This window comes from Globicephala melas, chromosome 7 (assembly GCF_963455315.2).
Source record: "Globicephala melas chromosome 7, mGloMel1.2, whole genome shotgun sequence".
Lineage (NCBI taxonomy): Eukaryota > Metazoa > Chordata > Mammalia > Artiodactyla > Delphinidae > Globicephala > Globicephala melas.
This window is the reverse complement of record NC_083320.1, coordinates 65941693-65966688: the sequence shown is the minus strand read 5'-3', so window position 1 is coordinate 65966688 and position 24996 is coordinate 65941693. Positions and strand designations below refer to the sequence as shown.

Sequence of the window (24996 nt, the reverse complement as noted above, 5' to 3'; positions counted from 1 at the left end):
ATCTAGGGGTTTATTATTGATTCTGGCCTGGGTGTAGCTCAGCAGTTAGGCATGCAGTCAGCTTTAGCATCATTATCCAGTCGCCTCTGAAGCCAGAACAAGACTACTTTACTAGCTTCCCCAACAACGGACTATATTAATAAGTGAAAAAATTAGATAAATCAGTGTTAGACAAGGAAAGAATATTGGCTTTGAAATGCAATTGAACTCATTGAAGCCTCTGAGTGAGGTTCTCTGAGGTGATAGCAAATTGGCTGGCTCCTTGTCTACTGGCCACGTAGTCGAATGGTCGCAGGGCTGACACCTGACCCAAAACGGGCTAAAAGGTTGCTCATGCTTTGGAACATTAAACTTGAACTGTGAGACGTAGAAGTTGTTGGGCTTAAACCTGGTAACTATGGTGCTCTAAAAAAAAGGATCATGGAATTTCTACAACCATAATCCCAGAAGCTGTCCTTATTCCTGCAGTTCCTCAGTTTTTCATTTCAGCTCTATCTTAGATTGCATGAACTAGTTCAGTATTTTTCCAACAGATGTCTTTGTGCTTAAGTTAGCTAGAATTGGCTTTTGGGTTGCTTGCAAGCAAAAAAAAAAAATTATATGACGCTTTGAGGTCAATTTCATCTCATTTTAATTCTCATCTAATCAAATATGCCAGATATTTTGATAGGAGAGATAGAGTGGTGAATGAGATGTACATGATTCTGCTTACGGAGCTTTTAGTCTATCAGAGAAAATAGACACTGACAAAATAATTAAAGTATGGAAATAGAAGGGTTTCATCCATTCATCAAACAAATATTTACCGAGCCTCTATTAGATACAAAGCATTGTTCTAGACCCTTGGAACATCAGTTCAGAGATCCCTGCCCTGGTATCTTCCAGCAGTGAGAGGCCCGCGTACCACAAAAAAAAATAATTAATAAACCTAAAAATACATAAATAAATAATATGGATTTAGGAGGTGATAAGTGCTGTGGGAAAAGAAATCAAAAAGTAGATCGGAAAGAATCATGCATACATCAAAAGACTTAGATTCCAGAGAGAAAAAGCAGGTTAGAGAAACTGAATTATTATTAGTGCTGAAATATTGGCAAAAAGGCCAATGGCTCAAAAAGAAGATGAAGTTAGCCAGAGTTAGCCAGAGTATATTGTTAAGGACTTTATAAGCCATTTTGAGGATTTTGAACTTTATCCTAAGGTAATCCAAAGCCACTTAAGAGTTTTAAGCTGCTGACCATGATCACATTTGCAATTTATATTTATCATTGTTCCTCCAATCTGGAAAACCCATTGAAAGCAAACAGTAGTGGATGGGAGAGAATAATTAGGATGTGACTGTCCTAGTCCAAATGAGAAATGGTGATACCCTTGACTAACATGTGTTTCTTGAATTGGAAAATGGTAGCTGTGTTTAAATGGCTGATAACGAGACTTAGATTCTCAGCTTATCATATTTAGAGTAAATTAATGCCTGTTCAGGTTTATCTTCTGTTCTTTGAGCTTTGATGCTGTTTGCCAACTTGAAATGTTGACCACTTTTTCACTGGCTTCATACCTACCAAGTTTAATTATGCCTCGTCTTTGGGAACAAAAATATATTATTAAATGACTATTTAAGGAGCTATGGCAGCCACAGGACAAGCATTGATTCTGCTCACTTGCATCTATACCTAGCTAGACACCTATTGTCGTCCTCAAATTCTGAGAGAACCAATACAGGGTACAAGCAAACCAAGTATATACAACTCCTTTATTAACAGGGTCTTTTCCCTAAATTCTTTTTTTTTTTTAGTATTTGTTTAAGGATCTCTTTGTTTTTCTTTTTTTTTTTTCTTTCTTTTATTTTTATTTTTTTTTCCTAAATTCTTGTATTCTTTTCTTTCCTAGTGAGCTAGTATAGATGCTGTAGGCGAAAACCACATGCTCCCATTACCATTCCACTATTAGGTCTTGATCAAGGTCTATATACTTGTAAGCAATAGGTCATTTGGCCCTCATAATTCGTTAGGACATCTTGTTATGCTCACAATGTTTTTTAAAGGCTGTGAAACTAGATAGGTGTTTCGCTTGGTTGCTGCACAGGCAATTTAGCACTTAACCAGTTTCATGGGTATAAGTTAAAGTTATGCCCACTTGTAATTATTTGAATGTTTAATTTCCAGCATAGATACTAATCCCACCTTAAACAGTCAGTTCCTTTGTCCCTTTGACCTGGGAATAGCTCAGGCTCTTTCAGTCTCAAAGATGTAGACAGAAATTACAGCCAACCTTCAACTCCATTGCTTCAAGTCTTGCCAGTACAAATGTAATAACAAAGGGAAAAGAGACTTTTGAATTCCCTCATCATCCCTCCAAAAATTTCCCCTCTCGTGCTTGAGGAGGTGAGAAAGGAAGAGAAGAGTACCACGTACCACGTTTTGCCATGTTTGAATATAGTTTCCTTTGGGCCTGTTGGGTATCCTTGAGAAATCTGCCTTTCTTAAGGAAGCTGGGGGAGGTCAGATGGGAAAGTAGAGCTTAAGGACATGGTTTTTAACTGTTCCTATTGCAATATCTTATTATAAAAATGTACTTTTTAAACACGGATTTCCTTTTTGTATTATTTTGTCTTGGTGTCTCTCCCTCATGAATTACTTTGCATCTTGTTTGAAGTGAACAATTTTAAAATTTATATCCTGTCCTACTTTTCTTTCAGGAACTTTACTTAAAATATCTGTTTTTCTCTCCACCCTCTCAGATATGCATGAACATCTTATGCATTTCACACTCTTTAAGATGGAGAAAATAATAAGCTAATCTGAATAGTGGTAAAATCAGTCAGAGTAGAGATTTTATTCTCAAAAGAATAGACAGTGTAGTGTCGTCTTATTGCTATCAGTTATCTCTATTGTTAATATAAGTCGTGAAAAAGACATAAATTAGTAAAACAAGGCAGTAGAACATGAATTTGCAGGTTATTCTCAATTCCATGCAGCCCAGCATAGTGGATGCTTGCTCCTTGGGAGCAGGTAACACATTCTACTCCTTTTTGTATCCCCTACTCCACCCAAGGAGGCAATCATTTGCATACCAGTTACTAAACACGTGAATAGATGAGTAAAGTAAGTTGAAATTAATGATACTTAACAGACATCTAATACTGTACTTATAGAATTCACACCAGTGCCAGACCAAGAAGATTTTGACTAGGAATTGAGTGCTGGGTTATATAACTCTCTAGGGCTGGTGTGTGGACACACCCAAGGAAGGAAAAGTCCAAGGAAGGAAAAGTCCAAGGAAGGAGCTACTGGAGAACAGACTAGAAATTAGACAAATGGCCCTCCAATTTGAGGATGTATCAGAATCACCTGGAGGGCTTCATAAAGCAGAGTGCTAGGCCCTACCCTCTGGGAGTTTCTGATTCAGTAGATCTGGAACGAGGCTTGAGAATTTGCATTTAGGGGCTTACCTGGTGGCGCAGTGGTTGAGAGTCCGCCTGCCAATGCAGGGGACACGGGTTCGTGCCCCGGTTCTGGGAAGATCCCACATGCCGTGGAGCGGCTGGGCCCGTGAGCCATGGCCGCTGAGCCTGCGCGTCCGGAGCCTGTGCTCCGCAACGGGAGAGGCCACAGCAGTGAGAGGCCCGCGTACCGCAAAAAAAAAAAAAAGAGAGAGAATTTGCATTTCCCTCCCAGGTGATGCTTATGCTGCTAATCCCAGTAGCAGACCTTGAAAACTACTGAATTAAAATTTGGAAAACTCGCCCAGCTAAGGGGATCTGGTCAGGCTGCCTGCTCTGTGATCTGCACGGAGAAGGGGTTATTACAGAGATTTCTGAGGGCAGTGCCTAGATAATGTAACTAAGAACTCAAAAGAGAGTTAAAATCAGCTGACATAATGAGATGGAAGATAGAATGCATGGAATCAATTTAGCAATACTTTCAGCTAAGTTAAATTAATTTAACAATGTAAGACCATCACATATATCTAAGCTAATTTATATATAAGTTATTCCTGAAAATATTCTTACACTGCAAGGAAAGTTTATGCCCTTCAGCTGACTGTGTATATGTCAAGGTAAATGGGGAAGGTAGAGAAAGGGCAGCTCAAGGAAAGGGGAAAACCCATTCATCCTAGAGAAAGGATTTAGGAGAAACCGTATCCACTACCCACACCTCACTCTTCCCACCCAACTAGTGCTACGTCCCAACTAACTAGCCTTAGGAGGTTTCCGAAACAGTAGCAGCAGCTTCAGCAACCAGGTGTCATAGGGACATACTTCACCTTATTGTAATATTTCAATGGAAACTACCTAAAATTTAGACCTGATTTCATATAGTGCTCAGCTAATTAGGTTTCTTACATTTTAAAACTTGAGTACGAAGTTTTTGCATATTTACATGTGTTCCTTCCAGCAATCATTTAGGACTTTGGGGAACATTGGTGTTTATTTTCGATACAGAATCTTATGGACTTAGGTGGATTTTCTCAATTTGCCAACAAAAAGGAATAAAGGTATTGCATTAAAATGAACTATGTCTAAAAAAGTTGATACATTTTGGTAAGCAAATGGTCAACTGCTCATATTTAATTTAATTTTTGTTAATTTGTAAATGTTTTTTAAAAAACTGCTTAGTGATCCTTTCAAGGGAAAGCTCAGCTCATGTATAAAAAGCCACATAAAAATGACTCCGGGACCTTGGCTGCACATCAGCGGTCAGATATTTCAATGCTTCGTTGCTCCCATTCCTGCTACAGGTACATGTGACAGCGCTGCAGCGATGAGTGGAATTTTAAAGAGGAAGTTTGAAGAAGTTGACGGCTCCTCCCCCTGCTCCTCTGTGCGGGAATCAGATGATGAAGTTTCCAGCAGTGAAAGTGCTGACAGTGGGGACAGTGTCAATCCATCCACTTCTAATCATTTTCCCCGTGAGTATGGAAACTATACCTGAAACCGATTGTCTGCTTCTACAGTGAAAATAATTGTATCATCTTGGTCATTTTTTAACTTTTATTACTAGTTTGTTTTTGTTTTTACAGTTGAGCTAAAAACAAAACATGATTAAGTAAAAATGAAATATTTCTGAGGCATCAGTGGGTTCCTTTATTTAGAATGCTTTGGGGAGTGGATTATTTGATAGTGTTAACCAACTGATTCAATGGAAAAAATGACATTTTATTATTATTACTTTTCAAAGGAAGCACCCTACTCCAACAGTAGATGGGGAAGGACAAGTCCAGGCACAAAAATATGTATCCTCCCATAGCTGAAATGATATTCTAGGAGGAAAACATAAAGTGGGGAGGATGTATTTGGCAGTGGAAGTTCTAGGTTCAGTGGGAAAGAGCATAGCCAACCATGCGTTAAGAAATGAAAAAGCAGCAAAACTCTCCCAAGTGTGCGAGTGCAGTGTATACCTCTTTTCCACTCATCCCTTTATTCTCTTATCCTTAAGAATAATATTTAAAGCCCACAAAGGAAAAAAAGGTGTATGCTTTCTCTTTTTCCTTTTTCTGCCACACTGTAACATCACTCCTTCCTGTCAGACAAGGTGAGGTTTGAAGGACTGACAGGAAGATTTTGTAAGGAAATACAATCTACAGGCTAAAGGAAACTGACTATTAATAGCTAAATAATCTTGAATTTATATTTACAACAGGAAGATTTTAATATATTATGATATGATAGATAACTAGTCTTAGTTTTTTTATTTTTCAGTTAAGTAGCTGATTTTATTAATATGTGATTCCATAACATAAAATTTATTTTGGAAATGTGACAACGCAGAAAACCAAGAGAATTAACCATATTTTTAAGAGGTAATAAGGAACTCAGTAAAACTATTGAACACAAAACAAACATACAAAATCGACAGCATTCCTTTAAGCAAGCAAAATTAATAGAAAATATAATGAAAGGGCAACTACACTTATTATAACAGGAAAAAATCATCAAATATTCAGGGACAAGGTTATTGTGTGATGTAGGTGATCTTCAAATACATTTACATATATCATTATGATGTGAAATGAGCTTGTGTTTTGATTCAAAAGAAGATATATGTTTACCTATTTGGCCTTAATATTAACAGTGATAATAACAACAACATCATCATCTGACAGGGTTCTGTGAAGATCAAAGAGCAAGTGAGATAATACATATGAAGGAACTTTATAAAATGTCAAGTACTAAGCGCATGTTATATTAAAAATTATTCTCATAGCTAACATTTACTGGGTACATGCTGTGATTCAGTAGTTTTATATACATTATTCCTATTCTTTATAGCAATCCTGGAAGTACCATTACTTTCAGTTTACGAAGGAAATGACTGAGGATCAAAGAGGCTAAACATCTTGCCCAAGATCACACGGGATTAAAGCCTAGACATACATATATACACACACACACACACACACACACACACGTATATATATGTCCATATATTTATGTGTTCCACCCCATAGCCTTCACCTTTTCCATTATCTCACTCTGCCCTTTAGTTATGTAATATTGGACATATCTTTAAAATGTGATTTATTGTGAGTTAGAAAAGAATACTGGAATTAATGAAGAGACAGGTTATGTTTCTGGTAAACATTTATAAAGGTAAATCTGTTAAAGCTTTCCACATTAATTTATGAATATAAAAGGATAATCTCAATAAAACCCTCAACTGGATTTTCTTAGAAGGTGATGGAATAATAAAAATCCATTTGGAAAAATAAGCTAATGAGAATAAAGGGATATTTTTTAAAAGAAGCCATAAATGTTGAAAAGCCACTCCAGATATCAAATAATAGTAGAAAATTATATAGTTTAACATTTTCAGTACCATGTTAGATCTAGGAAAATAGAGAAAATCTCAACATAGTATAGATAAGAATTTTATATATATATATATATATATATATACATACACACACACAAGTGTATATGAATAGGGCATTATAAAACAATGGGAAAAGGAGTATTTAATAAATGGTTTTGGTATTAGAGTTTGAAAAAGAAAAATTTAGATAACACATCTCACAACATTGCCAAAATACATTTCAGATGGATTAAGTAGACAAATATTTTTAAAAATCAAATCACAGGGGAAGTTTCATATTTGGTAGGATTGTTATCTGAGTGTTGAAGTAACATAAAAAAGTTACATTGCAAAATACTTAACATATTTATATAAAAATATTAAACATACCTGATCCCCAAAAATCCCAAAGTAAAATAATCTATATTGGAAAAAAAATATTTGCAGTTAATAGTTAATATGGTAAAGCGTTACTGTCTGAATAGCGAATAAAAAAACACATAAATTTTTATATAAATTAAGATACACACCCCCAAACATAATCTACATGATAGGAAATATGATTAGCAAATATTTTGAAGCATTTAACACCAGTAGTAATAACAGAGATTAAAATAATACTAATGAGATTTCATTAGTATGAAATCATGGAAATTTCATCTCCTTGAAATTAGTGTTCCTCCCTTCAACAGAAAATACTAATACCTAAGTGCTGGTGAAGGTCGCAGTACAAATTTTGCATACATCCATATTGCTTTTGATGGCAATGAAATTTATAAAAGTGTCTGTTTAGCACTTTGGAAATATAAGAGCCATAATGATATTCATATCTATAAGTCTGTACTTCAGAGAATTTATCTGAAGGGGGAAACATCAAAAACATGGGGAAAAGTGCATAACTGAAAATGTTGGTTCTTGAGGGAAATAACAAAAAATGGGAACTGGGGCAGGGAAGAGGAAGGTAACATGTCTAAGAGTGGGGAAATGATGCATTAAGTTATGGTAGCTTATACAATTAATTAATTTACATGATAGGTATGAAGACAGGAGATAATGTTAAGAAAAGCAGAACACAAAATTTTACCTACACTGTCAGGGAAAGTCTCTGTATCATAATGGCAAAGAATGGTAAGGTGCTTTAAAAACTGAAAACGATTTGATTTGTTGAAGTATTAGAATGATAGATTAATTTTCATATTTATTAATTTTTATTTCAGTTAATATTTATACATCCCACAACAAAGAAATTTTAAATTTAAACTAAAATGATAACTGTAGTTCTGATTGTGTTTATGTAAGCAAATGGCATGATCAGCTAAATCATGCAATACTTCAGCTAACTAGTAAAGGGTTTTTATGAGTTATGTCCAACAGATGTTATTTTTCCTGTTGAAGAAAATAGAAATATTTTGTGATGCCCAAGAATTTATTGAAATTTTCAACTCATTATTTATTATCAGTGGTAGTTGGCAATGGTTAGTTTATGAAATTGCTGATTTAACTTTGTATTAAATGAAATCTGGTGGAGATTTTTCATGATTTTTAAAGATAATTAAATGATTGATTTAATAAAAAGTGCCTTTTTGATTTAATAGTCTGTTTAGTTCACCATATTCACATTATGGAGAAGGAAAAAAAGAAAAAGTGAGAGAAAAAAACCCCCAAAATCAAAAATTCTCCCTCAAATATTTGCTTTATAAAAGATCTGAACATGTTAACCAATGTAAAAGAAATAGTTTAAAAGATTTCTTGTTTCTAGAAATGTATTTCAGATTATTTGCTAGCCCCAAATTGATGCACAAATTTTTATAAAATGTTTTATTTATTTTTTCAGCTAAAGTACAGTGATCTTATCTGCATATGAATCTATGAACATACATTTTTAGAAATATTGTTATTGATGAATCTTATTTCTTTAATATATTTTTCTACTTTCAAGAAAAAAAGTAGTTACCTTAGAGTAAAAAAGGATTTTTGATGACTATCAAATTTGTGTAGTATTAGGAAACCAAATTTAGCTTCACACTGAGATCTTTTAAGATACAGTTATTTAAATCTCACTCATCATGAGCTCATCTTTCAAGTTTAAAATGTCAGATGCACTCAGTGCTTTATAAGCATTAACATATTGTATAACATAACATTTTGTTATCATTGCAAAATAGGAATTGATAAAACTGTGTGGTACAAGTCAACAGCTATGGTAGTAGAAAATTCCATCTATCCTAAGCTTTCTATAAGCTATTCAACTTGCAGCACATCACATTATGATAGTAAAAGCTTCGAAATATAAATCAGTAAAGGCATATGGCTTTTACCTTGGACTTTTGAGTTTTGCTAGGCAACTAGCATACTTACCAGCAATGAACCAAGGTCATATCTTATACTTCCCTTGAGATAGAAGTAGCTGGATTCTGTATTGCTGTGGAACACTTTGTTTCATCAAATCCCTGTGGCTCTATAGCCAATCAGCCTGTACTTGAGTGCTGTCAAAAGGAGAGCTACAGAGAAGCTGGAATGATTTTTTTTTTCTGCCCTCTCAGGGTTCCTGGCGCTTCACACGAGTAATGAGAAGCTGTATGATGAAAGGAACACATTTTTCCTGAAACAGAGTGTTTCTACAGATAAATATATAGTATTTAGGAAGTGGAAATATCAAAAGGCAAAATGATAGGTATTCTAAATTGCACACGAAAACAGGTAGTGTATGTCTTATATAGGGATAAGAGTTTCTAATTTACACTTTCACATTCTTGGGTTCATTTGATATCCTAAAGTTGTTGTGTGATTAGGAGCCATTATTGTACCCATTTTATAAAAGTAGAAATTAACATTCAGAGATATATTATTAATTTATCCAATGGCTGAGATTTTAATGTTTTCCTCCCTCCTTCCTTCCTTTCTTTCTTACTTCCCTCTCTTTTCTCTCTGAATAAACAGGCATAAATACGCTGCCATGTGCACCCAAGTCACAGTCTTCCTCCAATGTCATTTCCCTCACAATGACTGCACATTTCATAGTGGGATTAGAGACAAAAAATCAAAAGAAATCAGATCTTGACATGAAACTTTGTAGTGGAAGTATGACCGAAACATATCTATTCTCTTTACCAAGCAGTTAAAATGCATTGAAAATCTAGATTCAGTTTTGACAAATATAGTGTATCTTATGTTACAGTCTCTGTGGTAGGTGCTTTCAGACATGTCAAAATGATAGACTACAAGTAATAAATACAACTCAGAGATACAGTGACAGATCATGTCTACTCAGCATTGTGGTATTAATTTGAGAACTTACTATAGCAAAGACAAACATAGCAATCTATCCCTAGATCAGTGATTTTTCAAACAATGGAGGAGTGTTAAGGCAGAAGCTGAACATAGAAATTTTAGGGAAGTCTTTGAGCAGGACTTAGGACCACATGACCCTCAAAAGCTCCTTACTACCCTGTAATAATATGGTTCTAAGAACAAGGATCAAAATAGCATCTTAAGTTAGAGCAGACACCAAGTGGGAAAAGATAAGCAGCGTAGGTCAAGGCACCTCTGATGAGCTATTAAATTAAGACATCTCCAGACTCTGACTCTGCAGCTCCTTATGTTGGAAAAGAACCAAATAGCCTGGCCTTGTGAGATCAGACCTGGAACCAGTTGCAGATCTATTATACTAGGTCATGTCCCTATCTGAACACCAGACATGGACCAGTTGAGTCATTAAGTATTAAGTTTAGTTTAGTGGAAATGTGGGAGTTTAAGTAGTTGGCACAATTACGAGTGGAGGAAATAGATACGAGTTAGTGGTCCATTTGGAAAATACTCACTTGAATGTACTATAAAAGCCATTGGCTGATACAGTGGAATTATTTTCAGATCATTTCATCTGAGAGATCTGAGAGATCCAGTATGATAAATCAGAAATAGTCAACCATTGCTGCCTCCTCTGACCTTACTTAGACCATCCTTCAGGTTGAAATGTCTTCTACTCTGCCTCTCAATCTCTAACTATAAAGTTATGTACCTGCTACAAGGCTCATATCAAATATTTCTTTCTCCATGAACACTTTACCACGTCTCTCATGATACTCATCCTCTTTGCCTGAATCTCCTGGTATTTCACCAACATTCAAAACCTTTGGCAATGGTTTTCTAACTTCTTTCCATCTCAGTTTTGCCCACCAAGCCATGATGTCAGTAGCCATGTTGAACTCATTGAACCATTAGCCTCATGTTTCCTTGACCACCTCTATTCTGGAGTCTTCCATTCCATTCACGTCCTTTACCTCCACTCCATATAGCTGCTTATGTCCACAGCTTCACCCAGGATAGTTCTATAAACTAGTACAGCTCTATCACCGAAATATCAAATTTCAGTGTTCCAAACTCAGACCATAACCTGTTTTCCTTCCACTTCCTTTCTCCCCCTACCCATTTTTTTTACCTCATCCTGTTTTCCCCCAACATAACACCCACGTCTTGTCTTTACATATCTTTCCACTCCACCCTTTACATTTGCTCCATTATTTCAGCTTTTTTTTTTTTTTTTGGAGTCTTGGACTCAACCATTTTCCTCCCATATCCTTCACTCCATATTTCCTTTTTATTCAAAACATCCGAACACTTTAAGGAAGTTTTGGAGAAAATGACGAAACTGTATGTTTTCAAACTCAGCTGCCTGTTACTGCCACAAAACATCCTCCTAAGGTGCCCACGGTCATTTTCTTTTCTATCTCAAAGAGCAGAGTGTTCATCAGACTCATCAAGTCCCTCCACCTCCTACCTCATATTCAACAGATCACCTTGCCTTCACTGTGAATGCTACCTTCCTATTTGTCCTTATCTGCATGTCCTTACATTCTACCTTTAAGCAGAGCCGTCAAAATGAGTTTTAAAGGAATGAGTGTAAGCTCATCAAAGGCAGGAACTCAGTCTTTGTATGCCTAGTATCTAGTAGGCACTTAATAAATATTGGATAACAGATTGACCTGAAGAGTCAGGTTTATATATATGTATACAACGTACGTGTGTGTGTGTGTGTGTGTGTATATATATATATATATATATATATATACACTGTTGAGTGAAATACACAAGTTGCAAATAAGACAGTACTTACATAATTAAAACACACAGACAACACTCTATTTTATGGAAGTAAAAATATACATAGGAAGGGCTGATACACAACAATGTGGGGATTGGTTCCTCTAGAGAGAAAGGATATAAGAAGGGGTGGTGGCTGCTTTAGCTGTACTTTCTCACTTTCACTTATATTTTAAAAGGAGCAATCTAAAATAAGTATGCAAAATATTAACACTATACACTGTTATAGTGTATATACAGTAAATCCCACATAACATTTTTGCCTCTTCTATGGTGTTAATATAGAACATTGTTTCTTTATTTATCAGTAAAGTAGCTGCTTGTGTGTGGGAGCTATTGTAAAAGAAAAATATTTAGGTTTGCTATGATTTTGCTTTCCCTAGTGCATCAGGTGAATTTGTGAGAATGAGACTCTACTGCAAATTCCTTCAATTTGTTGTAACTGAAAAAGCCACAACCAAGGAGTCAGAAGATTCTCAATCTAGTTTTAGTTCTGTTACAAGTAGCTCTGACCGTGATTATATCATGTTTTTTCATTTGAAAAATGTGAAAATAGATTGATTTTAAGGTATTTTAAATTGCATAAGATTCAGATAATCCTTTTTCCCTCCAAATATAATATGCCTCTGGTAGTCTTTTTTGCTTGAGTTATTTATAGTATTGTATTTGAGGACATCTTTGTGCTTTCAGTGTTTATGCTTGTGTACTATTAGTGTACCTATATACAAGTCCAATAGAATATTCCATCTGGTGCTTTTAGTTTGTAGGTTCCACCCCTCAAAAAGAAGACAATCATGTGGGTTATTTTAATTGGTGACATTTTGGGCTGTCTTGATTAAACGGATAATGCACTCAAAGAATAGTACATTAGAACTGTAAAAAAGACAGTTTCATAAGGACTGAGTAAAATTAAGTAATGATGGTTGGAATAAGGAGTTGTGTATGTTGTTCTGTTGACAGTGAAATGTTGGAGAATAAATAGAATATTCATGTACTTACAATTTTAAAAATTATCTTCAAAGCTGTCTTTATCTGAGATGTATAAGTGAACACTCCAGAACATCTCATTACCACAAAGGAATATTCTAGCTAAAAATTTCTAAAGAAAGCTGCAAAAGAATGATGCATTGGAAGGAATGATTTATCTGGAATATGTTTAAAATGCATAGTCATTTGAAGCCATGGAATGTTATTTATAAAACTAAATATCTACATTTGTCTCATTTATGTGCTAATTGTGTTTTAATATTGATAGGGTCAACCCTACTTGTCCACAGAATGTACAGGCGTTTAGGCAGTATACTTTAAGAGGCTTTTCTGTCCTAAAATATCTTCTACCACATAATTGGAATTCCCACCATTAATGTAATCGCTTTGGGATGATTCCTTTGGAATGTCTATTGAAATCCACAGGGCTTCCCTGGTGGCGCAGTGGTTGAGAGTCCGCCTGCCGATGCAGGGGACGCGGGTTCATGCCCCGGTCCGGGAAGATCCCACGTGCCACGGAGCGGCTGGGCCCGTGAGCCGTGGGCGCGGAGCCTGTGCTCCGCAATGGGAGAGGCCATGGCAGTGAGAGGTCCGCGTACTGAAAAAAAAAAAAAAAAAAAAAAAATTCCACATATAGGTGGCCTATGTAGTCTATCTAGTAGTTAAAAATGTAATGTCTATACTCAAATTGCTTATATTCTCATCAAAGATTGTCTACTCAGGGGCAAGTAAGGTAGTATCTCTGATGTTTAGTTTCCTCATCTATAAATACCAATAAAAAATAGTATCTACATTATAAGTTTAATGGTGGCTTAAATGGGCGATATAGGCAAAATGCTTTACATTGTACTTCATATTTAGTAAGTGCCCAAGAAGTGTTAGCTATGATGATGATAATGGTTCCAATGAGGGACAACACAAATTTTATTAACAGTTATTTTGGAAAACTACCTATGCAGAGAATAACTCTCCAGAGGAAAGGAGACATATGATAGCTGTGGTTTTGGTAGGCTGGGAGAGAAGTCTGGAAAAGATATAGGTTAGAGATGCAAATCCAAGTATCTTCAGAACCAGGCAAGTCATAGAACTGTGAGAAAGCATCCAGGTGTATGACATGAAGGTATGGCAGATCTAGAGTATACCTCCCTAAAAGGAATTAGACTTAATGGTAACAATAATAACAATAAACCTGTCTAATCCAATGAAATTCTTCTTGAGGTTGTATTCAGTTTACTAACTACCTGTTTGCTACTCCTGGCCTAGGCATTGGAACATTATTCAGAGGATATCATGAGATTCAACACAACAGCTATGGAAGTAAGAATTTCCAAAGTATATTCTCCACTCTTGCTGGCATTAGTCCTAAAAAGTCATAAGGGTTCAGAATAATAGTCATAGCAGTACTAGCTGCCATTTATTGAACTTTCATTAAACACTCAGTGCGAGGGACTGCACTTACATTTTATGTATGTTATCTTAATTAGCATAACCTATGAAGCATCTGATGCTGATTTTAAGTAGCTGCTCAGAATCACAAAGCTAATATGTAGTGGGGCCAGCTTTTAGTCTTTATGTCAGTGTGACTCTGGAACCTGTACTTCTGTATTATTATATCATATTGTTTCCCATAATTATTGTTGAAAACAGCATTAACAGTCTTTCTCATTCGAGCATCACTTCTCAGATTTCTGAAAACATCTCCTAACTGTTTAGGAAATATAGTATAATCTACTGTTAATTAATAAAATAGCACATAGATTCCATTTCAAATGAGAGACACTCAGTAAATATTACATGGGTTGGGTTCAAAGTAAATAAGCTGTATTGGCTGACTAACTCTTTCCTTTGTGTTTAAATTGCAGGGCAGATAGTCAGAATTTTGTCCTCTTAGGTTTTTCTGAAGCTGAAGCACTTAGTCTTTTTCTGAATGACATTTTCTTTTTAGAGTAAAAGGAACAGGGAAGAAGAGTTGCTGACGTTGTTATGACTGAGGGTGTAAGGCTGGGCATTGTGGCACCTCCCAGCCAGGCCCACTTCCCCGCAGGAAGTGCTTCAGAGCTGCAGAGAAGAGGGTGTCTTGTCAGCTGCCTCCCCGTTGACTGACCACATCAGGCTTTAAAAATATCTATGATCTCATTAGCATCAGCCATTTGCAGAGCTCTCTTGTAGACCATCTTAATGGAAACGTGAGCGCTTTTATGAGCGCACTCTAGGATGGGATTTACGGGAAATAGTCACAGCAGGTGTTTGATGTCTTTTGGACTTATTCTCCTGAATTCTAGATACCATCAGAACATCAAGAGAGTGTGACTTTTGTGTAAATACCAGGACAGAGAAATAAGTGTTGGCACAGGTATTTCTGGAAAATTTTCTATAACATTTATCAAGGACAATTTACTAGAAGAAATGGATAGTAACTTGAGGCTTAAAAGTCAGAGAGGGAAGGAAGGAGGGGAGAGGAAGGGAGGGAGAAAGAAGATAATGCAGTCGATTGCACTGAAAATGTATACTTATATACTCAAAATATGGGATTAGGAAAGGAAAAGGGTAGTAAGCAGGAAAAGCATCATAGGGTAGAGGCGTGTGCTTGGCTCAGGCCCGAAGCACAGACAGCAAACAAGTAATAAATAAGAATGTGTATTAAAAAACCAATTGCTACTGTTCCAGTTAGCATCTCGTAAAGTTTCCAGTTAAGAGGCAGAGTCCATTGCAACCTGGCAAGAAGGGTGGGTTTCCTTTCAAATGGTAAAAGAAATGCGAGATTTAAAAAAATGATGTTTACTGCTATACTTTACATGCATTTATACAGTTAATGCCTATTACTTTTAATCCTAATTTTTCACATGAAGGAACTGGAACTCAGAGAAGGTTAGTGACGTTTTTCAGGGTCCTGTTTTTTTCTTTTTTTTTTTTTTTTTTGCGGTATGCGGGCCTCTCACTGTTGTGGCCTCTCCCGTTGCGGAGCACAGGCTCCGGACGCGCAGGCTCAGTGGCCATGGCTCACGGGCCCAGCCGCTCCACGGCATGTGGGATCTTCCGGGACGGGGGCACGAACCCGTGTCCCCTGCATCGGCAGGCGGACTCTCAACCACTGCGCCACCAGGGAAGCCCTCAGGGTCCTGTTTTTAATAAGTGGCAGAACCACATTCAAACCCTGGCCAGCTTCCTTCCAGTGCCTCCACTCTTAACCATGCACCTTTCCCTTTCTATGGAAGCCTCAAAGGACATGCTCAATGAAATCTTTTTCTTCTCTGATTTGCTTCTTAATCTAGGCTTGAATTTAACCCTTGCAGAAATCTATGTGGGTGTGATTTAATTTTCTAAGTATAAAATAAAATCATTAATTCAAGAAAGTCTTCATTGTACAGCTTTTATTAGTATTGCCTAAAAAGTAAAAACATTTATAATTTATCATATATGCCCTTGCTTTTAATAAAGACTACCTTTATATTGTCTGTGTAATACTTAAAAAACCACAAGATGCATGCCAAAATATTAAATACAAATTTGCCACATGCAAAGATTTTTTAAATATTATTTTTGTGGTTATTCTTGGTAATCGTTTAGTTCTCCAATTTTCAAATTTGTGTTTTGTATAGAGTAGCAAAATCAATTACCTTAGAATTCTTGAATAATAGAACTATGCATGTGTAAAGGAGTATATGTCAGAGTATTATATAAGCTGCATTCATTTGTCCAAAGTTTTGAGGACATATGGGTGAAAATGTTGCTTGTAATGGTAACCAAATTTTCAGAAACGGAGACCTGATTGAAATAAAGAGGAATTTATTTGGGGTTTGTTAAGACTGCAGCCTGGGAGACAACAGATTTAAGAAGCACTTGAATTGTGTTTGCTAGGACTACAAAATGGGGAAGGCTTACAACGGCAAAAAAACTACAAGGTTCCATAAGCTGTTTGTCAGTAATTAGGACTGGAGCTGGCAAGAACTAAGGGTGCTTGTTAAGCAAGGATTTGTTTGGCGTCTGAAATGATTACATAGTTGCAAAGGTGGAGGTGGGACTTTGAAACTACAAGGTTGCAGCTAGCAGCTGCTAGCAGATATTGTTTTGAAAATGGCTGGTGGTGTCCTTCAGTTTGATACAGTTTAGAGAAAATTCAGGTTCTCAGTGATGCAGGAATGGGTCTGAAACCACATCTACAATGGTAACCCGGCTCCATTTTGGATGCCTGAATCATAGTTACTCCATTTTGATTTTTAAATAATCTTAAAAATGTCACCATAATCATCAAAACAGTGAAATTCTAACAATACTGTTTTACACTGTTTTGATGGTTATCATAAGAGCTGTTTTGCTTTTGCTTGTATGTTTATTTTGTACTTTGAGTTATTCCCATAAATATTATATTGAAATAAAATTATATTTACTTGCCAGCCATGATGGAGTTATTTACTCCACAGAAATTGGCAAATACCACACATCAGGGCTATGCATTTATTGTTTTGTAGATTGTGCAATGGAAGAGCGATGGAAAAAATGTGAAAAATGCAAATTAAAATTATATCATTTCTGTACCTTTTACATTGTGAATAGCACAAAAACGTGAATATTCTTCTAGTCATCAAAAATTATTATTCTACTTAGGAGAGAAGTCATTCATGTCATTGATGAATGAGTGAAGTTTCAACATGCTTTTGATATTTCATTTTCCTTTTACCCATTTACTTAAATGAAAATATCAATCAGTATTCATATCTAACTACACTCATGTATCAGTTGCAACCAGAAGTTGGTGATAGATACAAAAATTAGGCAAAAGTCAATTAATAATTGATTCTGTGAGAATCAATTGATTAAATAGAATTACAATAAAGAATATTTATATTTTATTATTTGTAAATCATGGGCTATGCATTCTTTATATAAATAAATGTATTTTTATGGAGAGCCAGTTGTTAACTACTTGGTTAGCTCTATGATTATTGTTAAACCCAGCAGTTTTTTGTGCATTTAAAAATTATTTTGCACTTTTCCTTTATCCTTTTGAATGCCCTGAGTATAAAATTTTAGTGTTTCTTAACTGAGAAAATGGTATTTTGTTAATTTTCATAAATATTGACTCATTACAAATTCTAAAAACTGTAAGAAATAGAGGGGAAAGCCACTCATTACACTAAAATGAAAAAATAATCTGGGCAATAATTTATAGATATTTAAATATTAAAAAAAATAATCCGGCTTTTCTCTTATGTTTCTCAACCATTTCAGGTCTTTTTATGCTGTAAGCTTTTGTCTGATTTGTGGTCAGTTAGCTCAGTTAGAATTTGAGTGTGAATATCAGGCACAATTCCAGACTGACAACTGCATCAGCTTCCTTCTCCTCCGCTGACACAGGCTACCCCCAATTCTGATCATATAGCTACACTGTCTATTCTCCAATTCTACAGAAATGGGCTAGAGGACAAATAAATGAAAATGTTCCACAGCAACAGAAAAACAGAGTTCAAAGTGTGTGGTGCTCAATGATCTTTGTACACAGATCATAGTCCCATATGATATACCAACAAAAATGTTCCATCTGTGAGTTTTCAGCACAGTTGTGATAGGTCATTTGCTATGCTATCTTTAAGCAGATGCTTGAAAAACTAAGAGTGTCTTTTTCCCCCTCTTGGAAATTGAAGTGTGTTATCTTATTAACATAGCTCTCATTGTCATCAGTGTTAGCGAATATTTACTAACAGCACCCAAACAGTTCTTTCATTTAATTGGACTCTGAAATTCACAAAGTTAGGCACCTTTGTTATTTAGGGGCAATAGCAGCAGAAAGACAGTATGAACCAAGAACTAAACAAATTGACATTTACACAGATTACACCATTTCATATAATTGTGAAGCCAGCATCAGGACATGTTTGCTATCCATTCACCTCTTTGCCCTGTGTACAGCCCATGCAGAGAAAATTATATATGTGGAAGGATTATGGAGTGCTAGAAATAATAGCCTTCACAGGGATGGGAAATGCTCTGAGGTTAATTATAAAAGGTTTATTAGGAGACCCAAATTTTGAGTTGGGCTTAAAGAATGATTTGGTAATGTATTAGAGGTGGAAAAAGAAGTATACAGTAGGATTATGGTGGATTATCCTTGTGAATGTTGTTATTTATGTGGTATGAGTTTGGGAGGCTGTTCAAAAGTGCCGTAATATGTTAGGAACACATTCCTTTTCATTTAGACCCACCCTTCACATTCTTTCTTTGGGGATGGTTAATATCAGGGCTTTAAAGCCATAAGGCTGTCAATCACAGCCGGCATAGTGAGTGACTTGGTTTCTAAGAGAAGGTTTGTGGGGCCCCAGTAGTGTTCTACATATATGAATTAAAGAAGAGCTCCAATGAAATCAAGCAAAAAAGCAACAAAAAGAGAACTAGAGCCGAAGCTCTAGTTTATATAATTTTATATTTATTATATATTTTTATTATAATATATTATATAAATATTATATATTTATATATATTTATTATATAATTATATATATATCTAGTTTATATAATATATAATTTATAATTTTACCTAAAATTTTTCCTAAAAGAATGCAGAGTAGATGAGGGATTGTAGGAAAATCCCCTCTTCTGTGTCCTAATTTTCCACTTACTGAGTTGTGAAGTGAAAAATTACGAGGTATTTTTTTTCTACTTACCTAAACTCCTTTCAAGTCAGATTCACACAATCTGAAGATTACAACTGACCCTTTTTGCTACCACAAAATATTTCATTACATTAGGAGTGAGCCTAGGGAGTAAAGAGTGCTTCTTGGTGAGTGAGTTGGTTGGGGCCACATGTGATTTTCCCCCTATAGTGTACCTCATAGCTGCTGGCAAAATCAAGAAAGTGTCAAAAACAATGAGAGAACTTATCTTTTTAAAGCCATATGATCGGGCTTCCCTGGTGGTGCTGTGTTTGAGAGTCCGCCTGCTGATGCCGGGGACACAGGTTCGTGTCCTGGTCCGGGAAGATCCCACGTGCCGCGGAGCAGCTGGGCCCGTGAGCCATGGCCGCTGAGCCTGCGCATCCGTAGCCTGTGCTCCGCGACAGGAGAGGCCACAACGGTGAGAGGCCCGCGTACCGCAAAACAAAACAAAACAAAAACTCATATGATCATCTCAATAGATGCAGAAAAAGCTTTTGACAAAATTCAACACCAATTTATGATAAAAACTCTCCAGAAAGTAGGCATAGAGGGAACCTACCTCAACATAATAAAGGCCATATATGACAAACCCACAGCAAACATCATTCTCAATGGTGAAAAACTGAAAGCATTTCCTCTAAGATCAGGCACAAGACAAGGATGTCCACTCTCACCACTATTATTCAACATAGTTTTGGAAGTCCTAGCCACGGCATTTAGAGAAGAAAAAGAAATAAAAGGGATCTAAACTGGAAAAGAAGTAAAACTGTCACTGTTTGCAGATGACATGATACTATACATAGAAAATCCTAAAGATGCCACCAGAAAACTACTAGAGTTAATCAATGAATTTTGTAAAGTTTGAGGATACTAAATTAATGCACAGAAATCTCTTGCATTCCTATATACACTAACAATGAAAGATCAGAAAGAGAAACTAAGGAAACAATCCCATTTACCGTTGCAACAAAAAGAATAAAATACCTAGGAATAAACCTACCTAAAGAGGCAAAAAACCTGTACTGAGAAAACTATAAGATACTGATGAAAGAAATCAAAGATGACACAACAGATGGAGAGATATACCATGTTCTTGGATTGGAAGAATCAATATTTTGAAAATGACTATACTACCCAAAGTAATCTACAGATTCAGTGCAATCCCTATCAAATTACCATGGCATTTTTCACAGAATTAGAAGAAGAAAAATGTTTTAATTTGTATGGAAACACAAAAGACCCTGAATAGCCAAAGCAATCTTGAGACAGAAAAATAGAGCTGGAGGAATCAGGCTCCCTGACTTCAGACTATACTACAAAGCTGCAGTAGTCAAGACAGTATGGTACTGGCACAAAAACGGAAATATAGTTCAATGGAACAAGATAAAAGCCCAGAGATAAACCCACACACATATGGTCACCTAATCTATGACAAAGGAGGCAAGAATATACAATGGAGAAAAGACAGTCTCTTCAATAAGTGGTGCTGGGAAAACTGAACAGCTACATGTAAAAGAATGAAATTAGAACACTCCCTAACTCCATACATGAAAATAAACTCAAAGACCTAAATTTAAGACCGGACAGTATAAAACTCTTCGAGGAAAACATAGGAAGAACACTCTTTGACATAAATCACAGCAAGATCTTTTTTGACCCACCTCCCAGAGTAATGAAAATAAAAAGAAAAATAAACAAATGGGACCTAATTAAACTTAAAAGCTTTTGCACAGCAAAGGAAACCATAGACAAGACGAAAAGAAAACCCTCAGAATGGGAGAAAATATTTGCAAACAAAGCAACTGACAAGGGATTAATCTCCAAAATATACAAACAGATCATGCAGCTCAATATCAAATAAACAACCCAATCGAAAAATTGACAGAATACCTAAATAGACATTTCTCCAAGGAAGACATACAGATGGCCAAGAGGCACATGAAAAGATGCTCAACACCACTAATTATTAGAGAAATGCAAATCAAAACTACTATGAGGTATCTCCTTACACCAGTCAGAAGGGCCATCATCAAAAAGTCTACAAACAGTAAATGCTGGAGAAGGTGTGGAGAAAAGGGAACCCTCTTGCCCTGTTGGTGGGAATGTAAATTGATACAGCCACTCTGGAGAACAGTATGGAGTTTCCTTAAAAAACTAAAAATAGAACTACAATATGACCCAGCAATCCCACTAATGGGCATATACCCTGAGAAAACCATAATTCAAAAAGACTCATGCACCCCAGTGTTCACTGCAGCACTATTTACAAAAGCCAGGATATGGAGGCAACCTAAATATCCATCAACAGAGGAATGAATAAAGAAGATGTGGTACATATACACAGTGGAATATTACTCAGCCATTAAAAGGAACGAAATTGGGTCATTTGTAGAGACACGGATGGGCCTAGAGACTCTCATACAGAGTGAAGTAAGTCATAAAGAGAAAAACAAATATCATATATTAATGCATATATGTGAAATCTAGAAAAATGGTGCAGATGAACCTTTCTCTATTCCTGCTTTCTTGCAAAGCAGAAACAGAGACACAGATGTAGAGAACAAACGTATGGACACCAAGGGGGAGAAGGGGGCGTGAGTTGAATTGGGAGATTGAGATTGACATGTATACACTGCTATGTATGGAATAGATAACTAGTGAGAGCCTGCTGTATAGCACAGGAACTCTACTCAATACTCTGTGGTGACCTAGATGGAATCCAGGGAGAGGGAGAGGATATGTGTATACATATGGCTGATGGAATCCAGGGAAGGGAGAGGATATGTGTATACATATGGCTGATTCACTTTGCTGTACAGTAGAAAGTAGCACAACACTGTGAAGCAACTCTACCCCAATAAGTTTTTTTACAAATCAGTTATAAAGTTCTGTACACACAATGTAAAGCATTATCAAAAAGAGGAGAGTTGGAGGCTCAGAAATGCTTGCCTTGTATCCTAGAGTTTATTCACTGGCAAATATGCTGGTGTAGGTAATTTTGACCTGTGCTGTTTCTCTACTCGCTCAATCTGATGAAGTTACTGAATTGCTTATACAACCACCTAAGTCAGAAGGACTTAGAAGTTCCAAGGAAAAAGAATTTAAAGAATTCTTTTAAACTTACTAGTGAAGTCATTCATTTGATTATTAATAAGACTAAACTTACTACTCTGGTTGGAGGAGTAGATGCTTAGTAAGAGCAAGGCTTGGAAATCAAAGAAAAATTCTCAGATGAAGGGCATGTATCTGAAGTGGGCACCCACAGGAAATGCAACCTTTTTTCTTCTCTTATTTTTAGAGATTTTATATATCACCTAAGCAAAAATATTTAATTGCAAAATTTTTAAAAACTAGAATTAAAGCAGCTTTGTATTTAGTTAATAATTACTTGATACATCATTTTCTATAAATGTTATTGGATAAAGCATATAAGCACTTTAAATTTTTAGTTTTTCTTTTTGATCAATTTGATCCAGCCAGAGCTTATAACCTTCTAAAAATTATCTAAGGTATCTGGTCATCTACTGTTCAAAAAAGAAAAAAAGAATGAAACCTTGTAAAGTTAATAAATATTTTTAATTTTCTTTGTTTTTTTTTGAAATCTATGCTGTCGTAGTTGAATGAAATGTATTCACTTAAACTGATTACAAGTACAAAGTGGCTTTTTTGGTGTGTATTTCGCAATTAAAAGATAATGTGGGGAATGGTAATATTGATATTAAAAGGGATCCTCAGTGTTGAAAACATTGAAAAAACATTATTCTAGATTCTCAAATATGATTTATTCAGAAATAAGGGTATGTCCAATGGGGTTGATAAGGTAGACCATTCAGCACTTATTAGTATCGCATAGTTGCCTCTGTCGCTTCCAAATAGATTACTCTGTTCAAATCAATACTACATAAATGTTTATTTTAAGAATTATTTAGAAGGATAATAAAGCAGAAAAGACTTTTATTTAAATATTGCTATAGAGAGTTTCCCTGGTGGCGCAGTGGTTGAGAGTCCGCCTGCCGATGCAGGGGACACGGGTTCGTGCCCTGGTCTGGGAAGATCCCACATGCTGCGGAGCGGCTGGGCCCGTGAGCCATGGCCGCTGAGCTTGTGCGTCCGGAGCCTGTGCTCCACAACGGGAGAGGCCCGCGTATCGCAAAAAAAATAAAAATAAAAATAAAATAATAATAATAATATTGCTATAGAATTTGCAAAATACTGCAAGCACACCCTTGATATATTGTGACTCATTTTCCATTATATTCTGTGATATATGCTCACAGTGGGTAGTATTGGTATCCCATAAATGTGGTGGCTGATATCTTACGTTTGGTATTTGTAAGGTGCTTTTTCATTCAGTGAATGCTCACATATTTTCATAGAAGGAGTTTACCTGAAGGATGTTACATTATAATTCCTTTTCTACAACAAAATGTCAATGTTGCCTATGGCTTAAATGGCCTCAAGCTTTGTTTACCATCCCTTAATTTTATCTTCTCTTTCATGTGTGTATGTGATATATATGTATATATATACATATATATATATAAAATGATTCATATATAATGATTATATTATATAATTGTATTATATATAATTATATATATATTATATATATAGTATAATATATGTAATGATCAGTTCTTTAGCTGACCTCTTTCTAGTCTGCTTTTCTTCAAACTTACACTTTTAGGAGAGCAATGACCACTATATAGTAACCTCAGTTTTCTTACTTTATTTCCCCAATGTTTGAAAGAACGGAAGGGTATGGTCCCATTATGATACATCTTAAGCTGGAAATCAGAAGCCAAACTAAACAAATACCAGTCCTTGGTAAGCAATTGTGGATCATTGTAGTCCTGGGTGTTACGCTGAGTCTTTTCCAACCACAGCTGTTCTTGGCAGCTTTTACTGCAGGCGTCCTACCAAAATATTTTTATTTGTGTTCCGCTTGCCTTCTTCAATCCTTTTTTTGAAATACCATTGATGCCAGCTCTTTTCTGGCTTTTCATCTCCCTTTCCTCCCAGCAGGCAAAATTGTCCTCAAGTATTCTTTTATTCAATATGCTAAGAATGGAAGACACTAGGAAATAAAACATGGTTTGGCCCTCAAGGAACTCCCAGTTGTAGTGATGGGAAAAGAAGATGCAAGCAGTTTTCAGTAGAGCATAAAATGAGTCGGTGAAAGTAAGGAAAAGTGTGTGAAGCAGCACAGAGCAGAATATTTCTGTTGAAAGGGGTATGGACCAAGAAGGTCTTACAGATGAGGGGATATTTGAGCTGTTTTGTTTTTATTTAGTTGAAAATAATAACATTTCTTTATTAAAGAGAATTTAACATATGTTCTCATCAAATTCTCTATCTTTTCTTGTTCTTAATAGTTTGTACCATTGAAAAACAATCTATTTTAAATAGTCTCAACACATTTTGTCTTTATGCATGCTTGAAAGTGTGCACACGTGCGTACACAC

General features: G+C 35.9%; 1 protein-coding gene across 3 annotated transcripts in view; it reads left to right on the top strand.

Moving 5' to 3' along the window:
* The window catches only part of CSRNP3 (cysteine and serine rich nuclear protein 3), a 191964-nt gene that overhangs the window by 108080 nt on the left and 58888 nt on the right, over window positions 1-24996 (top strand). For all 3 annotated transcript variants that reach the window (XM_060302331.1, XM_030849768.2, XM_060302332.1), the window contains one exon: window positions 4741-4911. In XM_060302331.1, coding sequence (XP_060158314.1) covers window positions 4764-4911 — 148 coding nt within the window. In that variant the 5' untranslated portion in view covers window positions 4741-4763. The remainder of the gene's footprint in view (window positions 1-4740; window positions 4912-24996) is intronic.